The sequence below is a fragment of the Vanellus vanellus genome (genome assembly GCF_965231255.1).
Source record: "Vanellus vanellus genome assembly, chromosome: 3".
Classification (NCBI taxonomy): Eukaryota; Metazoa; Chordata; class Aves; order Charadriiformes; family Charadriidae; genus Vanellus; species Vanellus vanellus.
The window spans coordinates 56,522,500-56,541,687 of NC_138907.1; the positions used below are offsets into that span (position 1 = coordinate 56,522,500).

Consider the following 19,188-nt stretch of genomic DNA (forward strand, 5'->3'; position numbering starts at 1 on the left):
GTCAGTAAAACCAGGGTGATTCTGTAATGCTGTTTTAATTGACTTAAAAAAAGAGTCATAGGGTATTTGTCACAACACTCATTTATTAATAACTTGAGGACTCTTGTTTCTCTCTTTCTCTGGAACAAGTAATACCATACAGAGTGTAGACGTTTTGCTGAACATGCCTATTATGTGTATTAACTGTTCTCCACTAGCTTTTGAAAATAGTGTGCTGGGCAAACTCGTGAAGCTGGTGTAACAAGGTACTGAATATCCATGACCCTTTGAATGCAAACCCAAGTTCATACTTTGATTGAACAGCAGCAGTTCAGTCAGCTCACACTGATACTGTACGGCTCAGCTGTGGGAAGGATCGGGCTCTTTGAACGCCTTCTTGAATCAACATCTTGAAACAATGATTGCAGCCTAAAATTATCTACTAAAGTAGTTTCACGTTGTGGATTTTTTTTCTCCTTTAAAAAGAAACATACACACCTAGGAAATGTCATTACAAATATGGTAACAAAAAATTATTACCCTCTGGGTAAGCTCTTAAAAGCAGGGAAATGTCAGCTAAACTTATGTGCACGGCCTTAACACTGTGTCTTTATGTGTGTTCATTATGATCTATACTTTTTGCTAACACATCATGAAACACTTCTACCATCATGTGAGGTCTGCCTCGTAAAGTACACATTTCATGAATGGCCACATGGTCCTGTAATCCCTCCTACATCTTTTTTCCTTTTTTATACTACATTTTTTTAATTATGTGAGTGTGTAATGATGTTTTTTAACCGTGACTTGACGGAAGGCTAAGCACAAATCTAACATGCAGTTTGACCTTTGTATGGTCTAAGGAGTTTTTTCGGGTTTATTTTTTCAAAAAACATTGCTCTGTGGTGAGTTTTCCACAGTTTTTAAGATTATCTGATTTAAAATTTATTTCCTGAGATTTCCCATGTTCTTTGCAGATGCATAATGGACTTTTTAGCTTTCATTCAGCTGGTAATGTGATACTCTCAGAATGGAGATGGCTTCTTGAAATTTAGTTACTGGAGATGGGATCAGGCATAACACCTAAATTATCGTATATTTACTGTCATATGGTTTCCGTGCTCACATTCACACTGTAGATTATATTACCACCTCAGGAGTACCTTAATTTAAGAAAGATGTTGATTACTCCAAAAGAGTCCAAAAGAAAATAAAGAGAATGATAAGAGATATAAAAAATTTACCGGTGAGGAAAGATTGAAAGGGCAGAGAAAGAAAAAACAAATATAGAAGACTAGGAAGGAGGGTACTGTGATAACACTTTTGAATTTTATATTAAAAAGGTTCTGCAGAGATAAAGGGACTATACGGTTCTTTATGACTAATGGTAGCAGAAGTGGTGATCTTAAATTGCATCAGCAGAGTTTTAGATGAGACATTTAGGCTTGAACCATAAGGACAGCAAAGCAACAGAATAGACAGAATAGGTTGTACTTGAGGATTTTGGAGCTGGAAGTGGCAATTATGTAGTTGATCCTGCCTTCAGGCAAAAAGATGGACTGTGGCAGTCCAAGTCATTTCTTGTCTTTCTCACCCTTGTGTAATAGTACAGACTATTTGGTTTAAACAGAAAACATTCATATTTCAGGAAGGAAATTTAAGTCTTGATTCAAAATCACCAGTAATGGAGAATTTGGTGCCCTTGGTAAATTCTTCCAATACTGAATTGTTCTCTCGGATTGTAAATCATGAGTTATTTTTCCTCTTAATCTTTCTGAGAAATCCAGTTGACTCCTTTTCCTTGGGTCTCAAGTGTATATTTGCCCAGTATGTGAAGACTCCTTTTATCAAGTTTTTCCCCTATGTACGCTTTAATGTGTAATTTCTTACTGTGGTGCAGTCACCTCTCGGCCTTCCCTGTTTTTTTTTTTTTTTTCCCTTCCCATTTTTTTTTCAAGCTGAGGTTTTTCAGTATCTTGAACATTTTTCCATTGCAAGGCATTTTTTCTGTCATCTTTCTTGTGACTCTGCAGTGAACTTCGTGCATGCTTTGCTTCAGATGGACTTTCTTTGCAGTCACATCAGTGCTGCACCAGGTCTTTGCTCCTCTCTGCTCCCCTTTCTTAGAAAAAGGGAAATTAGGACTCTTCTGGCCTGTAAGGTCTCACATGCTGCTGGTAATCTGTGGAGGCATGCAAGCTCTTGCCAGAATTGCTCCTTCCCTGTGTGAGTCCTCTGGTTCTGGTTTGAGATACTTTGGGGTTTTACTTGCCGTGCTACAGTGCGTGATGTTTGCTTATGTCTTGCTTGCCCTCTGACTCAAGTGATTTCTTTGTCAGCAAACCGTTCCCTTCATTATTCTCTCCTTTCGCAATTTTGTTACCTGAAAATGTTATCAGTAGTTTTGCACTTACCTTCTGAATCACAGATTGTCGTGTAGGTTCAAAGCCTCAAGCACGATATCCACAGCTCCCTCTATTTGATGATGGTTACTTAGAATTTCACATCTGAGACAGGACAGTCATGTTCTCAATTTCAGTTACACTGATTTTTGTATTCTATACATTTTATACACGATGTATATCACCAAGTTACAGTGATTTTTTTCATTATACCAAATTTTACTATATTTCAGTTTCCATGTGGACATTGCTAGCGTTATCTTGAGTAGCTCTCTGCGACAGCTGGAGTCACTCATGACACCCTTGATAAATGTATTCATATGAGAAGTTGAGTATGTAGTGCCAAGCGCATTGCAACATCCCTTGCATTATAACCTTGCTAAGAAATCAAGCCCCAGGATTTTATGTGAACATAACTATCTCAGCCAAATCTGTGGTCTCATCCGATTTTGAAGATGTATCTTTTCTACACACCACATTTGTTGATTTAATACTTTCTAAAGAGCTGTGTCAGCTGTTCTAATATTTGCTGGGAATTTATTGTAATAATTTGTAATTAGTTTTTCTGTTCCTCTATATAATGTGCAACATCTGTATCTCTGAATTATAATGAAATGTTAATCAGAGGTCCAGAGAGATCCTGAGCCAAACCTTTGGGAAGTCTTGAATACAAGGTATCTGGAATTAAGTGATTTTAAATAGTGCAGAGTTTGACTACAGCTGCTGTTACTGTTTTGTTGGGAATTAGTGTTTTCTCTCCTACTTGTTTCCAGCTGTAACTTTGCACTACATAAATGAAAACACAATTAGTATCTCCTTCTTGAGTGTTGCCTTTACTTGAGTTGGGGATGCTATACAGACCCAGGCAGGATTTGTATCAGTGTTGGTGCTGTTCATTATGAATTTATATATCAAACTACTTTGATAGCCTCAGCATAATGAAAGACATAGGGGGAAAAAAAAACCTCACTGTTTAGCATGCATGAATAAAAAACTGACAGAAATACAACATAAAACATTCTGGGAGATTTAGAGGATACTGAAATAGAGAAATACAAGGTTTATAGTATCATCTTTTAACCATTCACTGGTCTGAGGCAGTTTACTAAGCAATTCCCAGAGGACTCTGTGATTCTTACAGTGACGTTACCCAGACACATCACTTCAGAAGCTGAAATTTCTACTATTGAAATCACAGCTCCAGAAAGGGTAATTAATGGGTGGAGTGTTGCCAGTTTGAACTATTTTACTGTTAACCTTGAAACACTGGGCATTTTGGATTCCCCCAAACACATCCCATTCAAGACCAGGATGGCCAAGGGTGCACTTTTGAAACGAAAAGATTTGTCTCAACTCACTTTGCTTTTTTCTGCTCCTAATTCCAAAGAACAACTTGGAAACATGGCCACAACATAGGGTGAAGGCACAAAAGCTGGAAGTGAGGCAGGGCAGACAAAAGCAAGAAGATAAACTCCTTGATTTTGGAGGCTGGTGATACCAGGTAGTCCCAAACAGGCAGAACCTCAGCCTGCTCCCCAGGGAGTCTTTGCAGAAAACGTAGCAGCCCTCGTTGAGGAGGGTCCTTGGAGGATCCCAGAGGTTCATGCTGCCTTGTGAGCTGAATAGGGTTACTTTGCTGCAAGTGCATGCTAATACAAGACATTATAGTGACTTTTCATTTTGAGATAACCTTTTTCAGAAGATAGGTTTTGATGTAACTACGTTGTATTTAGGCCCTAAAAAGATGAAAGTTGTACATTAGTGCTTTTATGTGATCTCATCGTGAAGCTGTGCTGCAGAGCAGGTAATGGAGCCGTAACAATTGATGTGTAAAGCTTGCTGGGAAGTTGTGCTCTCAGCGTGTGGTTCTCAGTTGCATGAAGCTGTGTAAAGAAACTGTGCTTCCTTTCTAAGAAGGACACAATATGTCTGTCCCTAATATTAGGTGACCGTCAGTTCTTGATTGCTTCCATTGTATTAAACTTCTAGAAACCAACTAATTTATTTAAGGGGAGACGTTTTACATCAGAAGAGTGAGAGGCAGCCGAAGTTCTTGCAAAGAATAGGTTGGGAGTCATCTTTGCCTTGAGGAATGTGGTTTGCCTGCAGGGATGAGGAAGCCTGCTTCTGCTTGTGCAAAGAGTTTTGTACTGAACGGAAATGCAGCAGCCTCCTGAAGTGAAGTGACAGGACTACCTTTATCTTTAACTTTTCTTAAAAACAGTTGAAATGAAAAATAATAGGCTCTGACAGATCCTCCATTTTACAGCCAAGCAAATCACTTTGGTTGAATTTTTTCATTTCTTTTATTGTTTGGAGTATTTTTAACTCATCTTATGAAGGGTTTGTAAACGGTTTTGAACAAAGAGTTTGCTCATGTAAATAACAAAATTGGACTTCATCAGAGACATTCTTCTAAGGGGCAGACCACGAGTTTGAGGCTCAAACCTTGATAATCTGACATACCTCTCAGGTGTTTTCTTCTCTTGTATTAAAAAAGGGATGGGGGAATATATTATTAATGAACCTATTAATGTACCATTGATTGAAGCCTGCAAATATGCTGGTTATTTTGATGAGGACTAGAAAAATATACCTGTCACAACAAAGCAGTTGAAACTAATGGGATTTGATTCTATGATTTAATAATATATACTAAATAAATCAGGAGATGTTAAGTACAGGAAGAACACTGCAGAGGATTTGTGTGTACATTTTCAGTGCTCTGCTGGAGTGGTGGTGTCTTGGCCCACTATACCCAGTTGCAGTGATGTGCTGCTGGGCATGAGAGCGACTGGGTACCTTTATCATGCAAGATCCAGTCTTGATCACACTCAGTGAAGGTAACCCTTCTGCTTAGGCCTAGAAAAATATGATTGCATCCCTTTCTTTTTGAATACTTCACATAGGCATTTGAGTATAAATAAGGTGACATGATATATAATGAGAGCACAATATGTTATTGTCTGCAACAGCATTTTTACGTGGGTGGTGTTAATTTGAAAAGTTTCACTGTGAAGAGCTAAGTAATATTTAATGATTGACAGGTACCTAAAAATATGCGGAACATACTTGCACAAATGGAGCACTGATTTCCCTTTTTTCCCTCTAAATAGCTTGAGGTTATTGATTTTTAAACAGTAGGATTTTTTTTATACCATGTGAGCGCTGCTTAGCTTCCATCAAAGAGTCTCAGTACAGTCCATAGAAACAAATGGTTGGAATTTGAAGTATTATAAACTATGTTTGAAAAAAATGCCGATTTGAATAAGAGCCAGAACTGACTTAATTTTTCTAAAAATTCCCTGCTTGTTGCCTGGTGGAGCGAGTACAGCTGGGTGTAGACCAGGCTGGTTACAGTGTATAGGAAATCGGAAATTATTGCTGTTCTGTGTTTTGGGGGGGCACAGTCTCCAATTCAGAAATGACAAGTTCCTCTGTAGCTCTTTATGAAAGAGTGAGATCCCATCTCAGCTGTCCTCTTGAGACGGACAAGCTTGCATGTGCCTCTTTGCTCAGAGCTGTTGAATACTGAATTTACAGTTCGCGTGTTGAGGGAGATGACCTTACCAGCAAAAGGACAGGCTCTGACACTTTGGTGGGTTGGTTATGCAATCCAACCCCTCCTTTTTACTTCAGAAAAGACAATATGTGTTGAGTATTTCCATCTAGGCAACTAATAGCTGCCTGCTTTTGATTTTTCGCTCTTCTGAGGAGCATTTAGGCTTAGTGTCCTCTACAAAACCGGAGCAGGATATCCCTGCTCTCTTACTTCTTTGAGTCTTGTAATCTGTCTCTCTTAAGACAACTTGCTGCTGCTGTCATTGCTTCTTGCTGTCTTCATTGCTTTCACTGTGCTTTGCTCTTCTCCACTCCCTTCTGTCTTTAGGTTATTGCTGATCTGCATCAAGCAGCAGGAAGATAACATGTTCAGTAATTTAGGTGCAACCTATTCTTGCCAGTAATTTCACTTGAAAAATCTAGTTTTCATGGCTATCAGCCAGAGCGTTCACCAAAAGCTTTCTATTTGAATATTGTCGAAGCTTAATGCCCTCATTGTCCTATGGTATTTGCAGGAATGCCGTTTTTTATTGTAGGTTTTATTTCTGTGTAAAGACAAAATAACGCAAAGACAAGCTCAGAGAAGAATTCAGGATACTGCATTCAGGATACTTCCCTTGCACACCCATTTCCAAACTGGGCTATGCACTAATCAGGAAGCAAGGAGCATCTGCCTTTTAATTGGATTGTTTTAAAGTTTTATGCTGTCTGTGCAATTTCAAATTATGGCAGTGATCCTGCAACATTGAGGTCAATGAGATTACTGATATGCATAGTTATTCATGAGACAAGCCTTTGCAGACTGTATTTAGTGGTCTGGGGAATCATGCAGAATAAAAATCAAATTGAAACTGTATGGGATTTTTTCTCTTGTCTTCTACTAGAATTCATACTTTTAAACAATTTTGCTGGCTCTTTAATATTTATGAGGAGCCCTGATCTTTTATTGTACATATTCAATTATTCAACTGACTCAAAAGATTAAGAGAAGCTGAGAGGATTTTTTTAATCTTAAGGGTGTCTTCAGTTTTCTCTCTTCTAATATTTTACATTTTAAAAGAAAATATATAAATTGTGACTCAGAAAATCATCAGAATACTTAAATTCAAATACTTAAATACTTAAATATGGCTATATCCTCAAGCTCCCAAAAATGAACCATAAGCTAGTGCTTAGGTAAGAATTGTTTTCCTAAATTGGGGAAACAGAAGGGAGAAACATAATTAGTGTTCTTAGATCAGGCAGGTTGAATTTATCCTATGAACTTCTCAATCCAAAACGTTTTTATTTTGTTCTTTATCTCACTGCATTTGTAGTCCATAAGTCTGTCTTTTTTTTTTTTTTTTTTTTTCAGTTAGGCCTGTTCTCCTGATGCTGTGTATTGATGTAAAATACACAGTACTGTGAAAATACAGTATAATCACAGACCTCTCAAGCTCCCTTTTTCTCCTTTCCTCTTTTTGTATCCCACCTATTAAACTGAATATGTTTGTTGTTAACTACCAGGAGGAGGTGTATAAGAGGGTAAAGTTGAGCTGATGAGGTTACTCTTGTTTATCTTCCCATCTTTAAATTGCAGGTACTTAAGCTACATTTTGGTTTTGTGCAGAACCTGGGCACAGCTGGTTTTATCCTCTCCTTTTCCTTGGACTTGTGTGTACTTTAAATTGATACTTAATTTCTTTGTTGAAGCAGGAATTTTCATATGGACTTTTTTAAAAAACAAATTGTCATGAAGTGCAGTGTAAGCATAAGGCATTGCATAACCACGAAATAACCCCAGATCCAGCTGGTAGTGCAGGCTAGGGGTAAGGGGAGAAAGATCTGCACAAGTTCCAGCAAATCTAAAGATGGAAATACCATTCATATCTGTCAGTTCATCCAAAGGAAGTCTTTTGAAATAAGCTTGAATGTTGCAAAATCCTTCGCACGTTACTACACTTACTGTACAGGTGAAGGTGGTGCAAGGATGCAGTTAGTGTTAGGCGGTGCCTGCTCTGACATGACTTCCCAGATGGGAAACGTGTGTTGAGAAGAAATGCTTATCCTTGGATTCAGCTGCAGAAGGTAGAGGCAAACCTATTGACATAGTAGAAAAAATGGTCTTAAACTAAACTGTTTGTGGTACGTATGTAGCTTAACGTGATATCATATTTACTATTCATCCTAAAGAGGCCTTACATGCTTTTGTAAAGTTTTGGGAACTACTTGTAAGCTTCTCGGTTTCACTCCTAACCTTGTAAAAGCTCTGAACTCTGTAGAGAGTAATTTGAAAACGTTCAGATGAAAGTTGGGTATGTGTGCCTGTGTGGAACCTTCTGATGAGATTTGCCCATTTTTCTTCCTACCAGGTTTGGAGGAGACCAGCCAGTGTACATCAATATTATTAGAGATCCTGTCAATCGATTTTTATCCAATTATTTTTTTCGACGTTTTGGAGACTGGAGAGGAGAACAGAATCACATGATCCGTACCCCCAGCATGAGGCAGGAGGAAAGATATCTGGTATGTTTCAATAAAAGGCTCTGATTATCGATTTGCCAGCATCATTACATAATGCTGATGTTCAAACTGAATGCTTGAAAAGTGGGAGACTGAGGTATCTTGTGTCTTGTGTTTTTTCCTGTCTTTGTCTTGCCTGGTCCTTAGTTTGGTCAGCTTTAGTATGTAGAGTGTTGCTGATGAATTCAGTGATCCTGTTTGGTCTTGTATAAGGTGACAGAAAGTCCCAGATTGCCACTGTTGAATTACAATCCTTTCACTGAATTGGATTTGTACTGCATAGTGGTTAGGCGTAATAATTTTGCCTATGTTTATCACTGAACATTCAGACAGATTTTTAGGTTGAAACTATATCTGTAAACTGTGCAGACTCAGAGGAAAATTTGGAAACAGAACAATTCAGTGAGCCCAAGCCTCTAATGTTCTTGCTGGTAAGTTGTGCACAGTGTTCTTTATACCAGGGCTCTAATCGCAGTTCTTGGTTTGGTTTTCTTGCCTTTTTGGATTAAGAAGGTGGCAATAATGCTGGATAAGCTGTTGATGATAATTTTTAATTTTTCACAACTGCTGAACTATCGTAATGCCTGTCGGCCGTTGTCACAGACCAAGGTCCCATGACAGTAAGCAAGCCAAATGCTGAAGACAGAAGCTAGGGAGGTGGTCGGTTTGCTTGATGCTGATCTCTTTGTATGCACACCAACACCTCCCTAAGAAGACAAAAAGATCAAATTAATTCTTTCTTTATAATGGAGATCTGGTTTGATTGGACTCAGCCTTCAGCTGCACTTGAACCTGCAGAGGGCTCAGTGGCACATCAGCGGTAGGACAGCTTGATGGTCTGCTATGAGATGTTGCAGGCCAGATCTAACATCAAAACAAGAGAGGATTGTGGCTTCTGGAGAACAGAGAGGATGTTTTGAAGGTGTTTTGGAGGGGCAGGAGAGTACAGGATGTGGTGTGGATGAGCTGTAGAGAACACAGCTCTGAATGACTGTCACCCACCACATTTCAGTTCTAGCTGAGGTCAGATGGATGCAGGGAGGGCTGTTTTTTTTTCTGTATGACAGGGCTGTGTTGATTTCTTTTGTACTTTACTACTGTTTGTCATGTAAAGCCCTGTGAACAGATAAGTTTATAAATTATAAATGAGTGAAGGCGGGGGTGAGGGTATCAGTGTAACTATGTATAGCTTTAAACTTTAATGGCATCTGCTATACAAATGTAAACTCATTTCAATAATGTTGCAAAGGGTTTCTTATTTTCTATACATCTAGAGGTACCGCAGATGTCCCTGCATCAGCTGGGCAGGTTTTGACCTCCTGGTGTGCAGAGCTGGAAGGCAGTACCAACAGCTTTGCATACTGTGTGCTGTGTGCCTGGAGTTTTCCTGTTTCCTCATCTGTGAATGGCACAGGGTATTTGCAGAAATGAATGCTGGGTGGGTTTTTTACTACATTATTAATTTGTTAGTGCTGTCGTGTTTTCTTTTTTGAAAATTTTAAAAATGAGTGGTACAGTCTGTACTTCACTGAGTGCCTCTGCTTCACATTTGAAGTGGAACATGCAATGATTGGCACTTCTCACAACTGACTGACTCTGTAAAAGCTGGTATTAATTTGGTACCGCCTGTGCAGTTTAAGATGTGATATGTACAGCCAGTGAAATTTTACTTCAAGCAGAACTGAAATGAATAGATATAATTCCTGTTGGTTTTGTTCGTTTAAAAGCTAATAGAAAGAAATCGCCTTGCGTTTTCATTTGTGTTGGGATGTTCTTTAAAAAATTAATTATTTATGTGCACACGCATATGTACACATACACAGATCAGTATGAAAGCTGTAATGAAAGGAAAATAAAAAGTGGCCATCTAAGGTCAGTAGTCATTTTGTTCAAAAGGCGGTTTGTCAGTCTGAGGCGCCATCAGCATCCTTTATAAAAACTTACTTTTGTTTTCTCATTTTGATCTTCTCTGTCAGTAATTCAGTGTTAGAAGCCTGGAAACATTTTTGGAATCTGTCCTCCGTCCTTCCTTGGCAGACTTTGTCTGTCACTTGCACTGTTCAAAGAGGGTGGTTGTTCCTGTCACAGTAACATATAGACCACCCGTCAGTGAAATTCATTTTAGCAAAAACCACTTATTCTGAATGTTAAACATTTTTAAGACTTGCACTATCCAACCACGTAATATATTGCATGATTGCATTTTAATCTTTTCCTCAGTGGTGCAAGGAAATTTGCTGACATATGTTTTAAAATTCAGGTAATGGATTTAGTGGAATGGTAGCTTCAGAAGTCTGCTAAATCAATTGCCTGATATAGCTGTGAAGAAAGTAAGCAGCCGCTTTTACCTCTGAGCATGAGCCAGTGCAGCCCTTCAGCACACAGCTGATGGCTGGCCTGATTGCTGGCCTCGTACCTTTTGCAATTCTTCCCGCGTATTTTTTTTTCTTTTATTTTAATTGAAAACTTGTCATAAAGCATTGCTTTTTTACAGGGCGCTGTCTGAAGGATAAACTTAGATTTAGCATATAAAATAGTTTCTATATTGATCACAGTATTAAACTCGAGTCATTTGGGATGAGGTGTGCCTGACTGAGCAGATATGTGAAAGGCCGGGGGGGGCGGGACGGGGATGACACGACAAGAAGCTTTTACTTTTCTTTTTCCATCATGCCTCAGATCGACAGCTAGGAAAATATAAAAACTGCTGACTGCTCCAGAAGGTTGAGCTCATTGCTGAAGAGCCCGAGAAGCCTTGTGTTGACAGCAGTTATAGACTTACAAAATGGCCTGGAAAAGCTGTAAATGTAACTCCTGTTTTACCAGGAGAGGCAAGTTTGCCTGAGGAAAGATGGACATCTCTTGAAACTGGGATATTAGGGCTTAATTGTGCTTTTCTCAACCATGGTGTTCCTGGCTTCCTATCCCTTCAACAGTGTTACGGGCAACTGGGAACCTTTGCAGGCCCTACTGGCATCTTGGTCAGTAGCTGCCAACACTGGCCTCCTCCCTTAAAAAGCTGAGGGCAGTGTGCATTTTCTCTCAGAAACTGCAGTGTGAAAGCATGGGAGCTCAGCACCTCTTTAATGCAGGCTCTGAAGGGAGGAAAAGCATTTTAAGGTCAGGTTTTGTAGCCAATGATCTCCTGCCTGGCCATCGGGTTGTGATATCCTTAATGGAGGCATCCCCTCCCCTCAGTTCTGATTCTTAAGAAGAAAAGGAAGGTGAAAAAAACCACCTTGAAGTCTTTGGGTGCTGTTTTTTTAACTTTGAAAATCTGAGCTGCTGACATTACAAAGATCAGGAATGGAGACAGAAATTTCTGCCTTTGGCTGATCATTTGAAATTTTGTCTGAAGAGAGCTTCAGGCTTTGACTCCGTTTCAGAGAAAACAACCATTCGTCCACGAGTCAGATAAATTGTTGTAAATGTTGTGGTAAATATTTGTGTTTACCAAAATTTAGCTAAAAGCCAAGATAGAAAACAAGCCCTTTATTCACGAGTCAGATATGGCAGAGGCAGCTGCTGCAATATGAGGCTTTCCACCCAGATCAGCCAGCTCCTTACCCTGGCACAGCACCTTCTCTTTTTCTGCTGGTGTGAGTTACTGTCAGTGACCTACAGAGATGACTGCCAAAGCTTGCCCAAAATAAACAGTGGCAAATTAGTGTGGCATATAGCAGAGAGGTAATGGTCTGAAATGGTGGGGAGCAGCTTGGGTCGAGTCTCAAGCACGCTCATGAGTCACCCTGCCTTATGGTCCTGTAAGATGAGATAAATTGACAAAAGGGAATTTAAATCCATCCTAGTGAATGTGTTTCAGGTTGAAATAGCATTCTTAGAGTAAATACGCTTCAATAAAGCAAGTAACCCCTTATCAGTGCAGCTGTGAATGCTACTGGTACCAAGCAAAAGAAGAATATGCACCAGATGACTTAGTTTAAGGCCTGAGAGTGCAGAAGGTGGGAAGCATGCCTGATAAAGAGAGGGACTACTGTAACTATTTGAAAGCTTTGTAATAAAATTGTCCTTTCCAGAAGGTTTGTTAGTAATTACCTAGTATTTATTACAACTGCAGTGTGAGATATCAAATATGAAAGATATGTATGGGTTTTTCATCTTTCCTTAATACTTGCTAAAACTTTGGTCTAAGACAGCTAAGGCTGAAAGGAGTGTGTGAAGCAGTGTGGGCTGTGTCTTGTTGCCTGAATTGCAGGAAATCTGCTTATACGCAGTTCTGATCTCTGTTAGGGTCATGAATAGCATGGCTCCTAACTCACTCAAGTACAAGATCTAGCCATCTTTGAGCTAATTTGTCAGGAGAAAGAGGTTTTGTGTTTAAAAAAAAAAAAAAATATCGTTCAGTAAACGAAGAACTCGTCACCTTCCTATAGGACATTTCAGATTTTCATTATAATTAGCAGTTAAGTTTGCACCGCATCTCTGTCAGGCTCTTTCAGCTTCATCTCTGAAAATAACTATGCTTTTCTCAGCTAAAAGTAAAAATAGTCTAACAATATTCAGCCTCAGTTATGCTAAAGATTACTCATGCAAGTAATCCCATAAAGGAGCATCTGTCTTTTTGTCTTCTAAATTAAATGTTAAAATACTTGTAAAAAGTGTCTTAAGGATTACTGCAAAGGAGGGAAGTAAAATTCAAAGGATGTCAGGGAACTTTCAAGTCAAATTTCTTACAATAGGGACTTCTCCTGTGACAAAGATAGGCTTCTCTTGCTAAATATTTAAATCAATGTTGTTTAGGTTATTTCATAAAGTTCAAACAAAATTATAGAAAAAGCTGAACGGTTAAATGCCATAGAATATTTTTTTGTATTCCTGAATTTTTCAGAATTTCCTTTTATGACTACATTGTTTTTCATTAAGATAATATTTACAAAATACATTTAACCGATTTTATTATTTATATCCCCAAATTTCTGCCTACAATCAAAAATACTCCTTTACCAATTGCATTGGTTTTCTGACGGCAGCTAGCTGTCTTAGTTCCTGTCTTTGTCTGGATAATAGAAACTATGGCTAATTGTATTATGAATTGTCAGCAGCAGTAACACATTGAACTTTCTCCTTCATGACTTTAGATGACTTTCTTGAAGCTTTTCAGTCTGCCAGGGGCATGCTCTCCGGGAGAGACCATGGTATGGAGTCCATGCCTCCACCTCCTGACTGTCACTCTCATGAGTGTGTTTCTGTATAAAAAAAGGCAATGGGAGAGTTGCCTGTCTGCCGGTTTGGTGGAGGGGGATTAGTTTCTATATGGAATTTTTCTGCTGAGGACCTCACAAGGGGCTACACCTGTCCATTGATTAAACCTTGGAACTTTTGGGCAGGATCTAGTGAACATTGTTTAGATTGGAAATCTGAAGCATGCAGAGGTTAAAATGATTTGCCTATGTCTGTGCATTGCATACCAGATATCAGAGAGTAAAATATTTAAATAAAAAAAGTACATTTTTCAGTTACTGGGTTCCGAGTTGTAGTTAAGAGACTAAACGTTTTATGCACCCTCAGTGTTTTTCCTAACTTAGCCCCATACATATAGCAGTCATTTTGCTCCCTGCGTTATACCTTGGTGCTGAGACAGTTTGAATCGGTCATTGGACATCCTGTGACATAACGTGTCCTGAGCTGCAGCGCAGCTTTGCAGCTGTAGGTCTGGTTCCAGGATCACACAGTAGCATCAATCTCTCTGGCTGGGACTGGGCTGCTGGGAGGGCACTGCTGAAGCACAACCACCTGTCAGCTGACCCAATTAGAACAGTTTGCTGCTTCTTCCCTCTAATGAGTGCTTTTAATAGTCTCCAGCTGTTCCCATTTACTGCATTAACTCTTCACAGCAAAATTTCTAGCCTGTTTTTGTAACTCTTCATCTGCTGTGTATGCTCTAAAGCACCATCTTTCCCTTAGATTTTCCCGTTTTATATTAATAATTTATTAAACTATGAAGTTAATGATAATTCAGACCTCAGCTGGATGATGGACTGATGGAACAACTTATAACGTGTAATATTAAAGGAAATGTTTTCATGGCTGACATTTACTTTTCAGTGACTTTAATTTACAAACCAATATTTTTTAATGTTCCCCTGTGGAGTTTGCATTCCAAGCATTGCAGCATTATGCAATTATATGAGAGCAAGAAAATGTGCCTTCCTAATTTGTTTTCCTTTACTAGTCTGAGTCAATTGCATGTAGTAAATAAGCAGTGTACTATTGGTTAAGATTGCAGCACTAAAATCTTTTATGTAATTCATAATACATACTTATATTAATAGCAAAAATAAAAAGATCTGAATCTTATTAATACCGTGCTTTTACTTTAATGGTACCATTCTATATTGCATTCCTCTTTGTGGAGGCAGGATACAGGATAACCACAATATTTTGCTCCAGAATGTAAAAACGTGATGTATTTTTTTTCATGCAATGTTGTACTAGTCTGAAAATTTCTGGCTGTTGCGCACATTAAGAAACTACCCAAGAAACTAGAAGCGAAGTAGCAGAAGAGTCATCCCAAGCGCTAAGTACCCAGAATCTTATTTAAAATTAACATTATTACAGGGTCTTAGCACCACCAATAAGCAGTATATGGTATTTAAGATATTTGTATATATAATAATTTCTGTTCTTTTATTTAAGGGCCTAGCTGTATTAAGTTGAGAATGATGAATCTTCATTTTTATGGAGATTTTGCCAAGTTTGTTATTTGTGCATTTCTGACCATGAATACAGGATAGCTCTTGGTGTTTTCTTTTGTGTTCTTTTTTGATTTTTACGTCTTCTGGTAGCCTGGGGAACTAGTTTTCTCCAGCTTCTCTATAGGAAGCTATTGTTTGTAGAGTGGAAAATCCCAAATGCAGAACAATGAGTCTAATGTATTGATGCTGGCCTTCTAAGGCCCTATACACTGTATAAGAGAAGAGGGTAAGTCCGTGTTATATTTTCAGGAGATGTGTTTTTGGAGATTGAAACAAGAACAGAAAGGAGCATTCTTGTGTAGACCAGGGATAAAAGGCAACCTTGCCTTCTGCAAAGGCAGGAAAGTGGCTTGCTGGGGATAATCCTTATTTCACATAGAAAACGGTGAGTTCTCAGCAGACTATTAGCAGTCAGGAATGAGATCTTGTGTGTGTGGTGGATGTTTCTACCATAGCATTAGCTCAGTTCTCAGTAGCAGTCAAAAAAAAGGCAAATAAGAAGCAATAGAGAATAAAACAGAGTACTTCATTGTATATAAATCTGTAGTGTGGCTGCATTTGACTTCCTTCATTTGACATTTATGACCACCCATTCCCAAAACGGGTTTGGAAGAACTGGAAAATACTCAGAAATGGATAGGAGCAACGATGAAAGGATGGAATAATTTCCAGATGAGGAATGACAAAGGTTAGGACTCTTCAGATGAGGAAGAAGTAAACAAGGGGAAGGGAATGAGGCACGAAGGATATGAGAATTTGCAGAAGGCATTGAACGGTTGCATCAAGGACAATTGCTTGTGGGCTGTTTCAGTGTGAGATCTAGAAGAACCCAACTGGAATGGGCAGTTGCCAGATCAAGGAAAGAGCAGAAAGATGCGATGGTTCAGACAACATGTAATTAAGCCGCAGAAGTCCTTGCTGGATATTGTTGTGGATAACAGAAGTTTATATGTATTCCACAGGGAAACATTTTAGGAAACATTTCTTTACAGAGGGGGTGCTCAAAACTGGAACAGGCATCTTAGAGAGGTGATCGGTGCCTGAAGCCTGTCGGTGTTTGAAGTGTTTGGACAATGCCCTTAATAACATGCTTAACTTGGTCAGCCCTGAATTGGTCAGGCAACTGGACTAGATGGTGGTTGTAGATCCCTTCCAACTGAAATATTCTATTCTACCCCACTCTATTCTACCCTACTTGAGTCTATTCAGTTTAAAAAGAGTAAATATGTAGTCCTCAAGGGCTATTAATTACCAAGGCGAGATCTCTTAATCAGAAAATCTCTGGTAGTCCATAGCCAGAGCCTCAGAGGTACCCAGAAAAGGGTCCTGTGGATGCAGCAGATGTCCCTCATAGCCCATACTGATTTTCTGAAATTAGTGACTGCTCTGGCTAGCTCAAAAGCAAACTTTGTAATTACATGCTTGCAAATGAATTCTACTGCTAGGTGGTTTATGTAAGGTAGTTACCATTCTAGACATCTCCAGTTGAATATCTTGACTTTAAAACAATTGAGTGTTCTTGGGTTTATAGCATAGTGGCTAAAGTTTTGTTGTCTTACAGCTCTGCTGATCAAATGAATTTTTGTAATTTCCAAACTGGCACTGAAGCTCTTGATTGTTAACAGTCATGACTATTCTCAAATTTACCTTAAAAAGCTGATATGACTACATTTGAAGTATGAAATGCATCCACAACTTCACATTATGCACTGTTATTAGTAAAGTTACCAAAACAGAAGATGTGAAAATCCTGAAGATAGTGGATTTAAACATTTTTTTCAGTGCATGCTTTCCAGAAAGTAGAAGTCTCTTGGTTTTGATTTACAATCATTTCAGTATGGATGAGTTTCAGGTGTTTTGATAATTTTTGTAAGTCTCGATATGAGTATTCATGTTTTCAGTTCTCATGTGTTTTCTTAATGTGAAAGCAACAGGAAGACACATCTCAGGACCCAACACTTAAATAGTTCCCCGCAAGGGATGACTTAATGATAATTAGCTGACAAGTAACCATTGCAGGTGAATGGAAAACAAGAGAATCTCTGTGTGATGTGAGTGCTATCTTCAGTGCATAGTCTGACACTTTGTGTGTGAAGATAGAGAGCAGTCTTTAGTAGTCCTCAACTAAAATGAATTATTGATTGATATTTTGTTTGTCTAAAATTGGAACAGAATGATTTTTGGACCTGCAGTGCTTTATCATGCAGAAGAGTGCCTCCAATTTCCATTTCTGTTAGTATAAGTTTTAAAATTAATCCTTTTAAAGTTACATTTTATACATGGTCTAAGTAACAAAGCCCATTTTAAAAATATGATGTAATCATAGATATGTGTGTGTTTATTTAGAAGTCTGACTTTTTGAAATGTTTGGTATTGTATTCACGTTTAATTAAAAAACCGAAGTCTTGTCTAATGAAATCATGATATCCTTACCTAGAAAACCCTACCAGATACCATCCTAAGTAGACTTCTTGTTAGGAGTAGACCTGGTTCCTTTTCCTGGTTGCTTTATGCTCTAACCACCTTAAATGAAAACTGTTTTCCTGACAGTGTTGTGGGGAAGGAAACTGCTGAACATTTTAGTCCTCTTGATAGAGGAAGGGCAGAGAGAGGCAGCCCTCCCCATGCTCCCCATCTGCTGGAGCAACCCTACTGAATGTGTTCAGGCTGTGGCGTGATAATGTAAGTTCAAGCAGTCAGATACTCACTTCACTTTGTAGGGGTCAAAACCTGCAAGAACTGACAGCCTGTGAGAATAAAACTGAATTTATTAGCCCATTTTATTTCTTATCTGTCATTCTCCTTCCTCTTTCCTTTATGTGGTTTATACATAAGTTTTCTGGCTGTCAGCACTGCCAGCGAAGTGAAATAAACTGAAATCCTGATCTCTAAAACTTACTAGCTAAAGCAAAGCTGAAGCTCTGAGGTGGTGGATGGCAGGGAGAATTCAGGTTGGTGGGGTTAGGGGAACCACCTGGCCATGGTGTATGGCTGATGTGGTGGTGAGGGATAGCTGTGTTTTTATAAAAGCATCCAAGGCTGTTCTGGGCTTTAGGTGTGTGTCAGAATGACTGGGTCACACTTGTGAATTCTGTATTTTTAAGACTCTGCAGTAGTTTATGTTGAAACCACATGGAAGCAGAGATGGTATGTTGCAGAAAAAAAGGAACATTCGGTGCCCAGGCATACTCAAGACTTAGTTTATCCTAGTTCTTCTGAAGTCTCTAGGGTTTATTGTAGGCTACAGACTAAAATCTTGTGCCTGGTCCTGGTCCCAGCTCACATGGGGGGCCAGGGGCAGGCAGGAGCACAGAGTGCTCCCTTTCTGGTCAGCACCCAGGCTCACATCCCTGGGACTGGGGCATGCATAGGGTGCTTGAATGTCTCTTGGGACACAGCTGGGGTGTATGTCCACACTGGGGAGGTGCTTCCCAGGCAGCCCACCAGGCAGAGCCTGCCAAGCCTTCACAGCTTCTTGCCTTGCTGCCTTTGCCAACTACTGCAGTGTTCCAGGTGCCTCTGCACACACCCTCCCAGCAAGTACTGGTGCTGAAGGGTCACTGCCGAGGTTTCTCTCAGATGCTCAAGCTGATATGTTGTTGTCTGCCCAGGGTTTAAATAAAACTACTACTGTCTGTGACCAATAGGTCTCCTGCTGGAGCAAGCCCTATCCAGTACCATCTGTTTGGGCAACGTCAGACCATGGCTTTAAGGTTTGGCTTCTCAATAAAGAACAGCCTGGAGCGCTATGGAAAAGATGTCAGACAAAGATGTTTGACAGTGTAATCTTTCCAAATTAGGATATCATGGGAACTTAGGACCAAGAAGAACAGGAGGAGTGGATGGAGGAGAGAGGAGGGGGACCTGCTGGTGGGAATGGGAGGAGAAGTCTCAAATCCGCATCCTCGGTGCAGGGTTCATAATATTTTCCAGGAAAACTATTTGTTCAAGTCTTTCTAGTTAAATGGAGAAAAGGACAAAAAAAAAAAAAAGGCTACTTGAATTAAAAGGGCTAATGTTAACAGTCA

At 39.3% G+C, this 19,188-nt stretch overlaps 1 protein-coding gene across 1 annotated transcript in view; it reads left to right on the forward strand.

Moving 5' to 3' along the window:
- UST (uronyl 2-sulfotransferase) overlaps positions 1 to 19,188 on the forward strand; it is a gene marked incomplete at its 5' end in the record, with an annotated part of 166,995 nt that overhangs the window by 97,835 nt on the left and 49,972 nt on the right. The window contains one exon of the mRNA XM_082481928.1: positions 8,294 to 8,447. Coding sequence (XP_082338054.1) covers positions 8,294 to 8,447 — 154 coding nt within the window. The remainder of the gene's footprint in view (positions 1 to 8,293; positions 8,448 to 19,188) is intronic.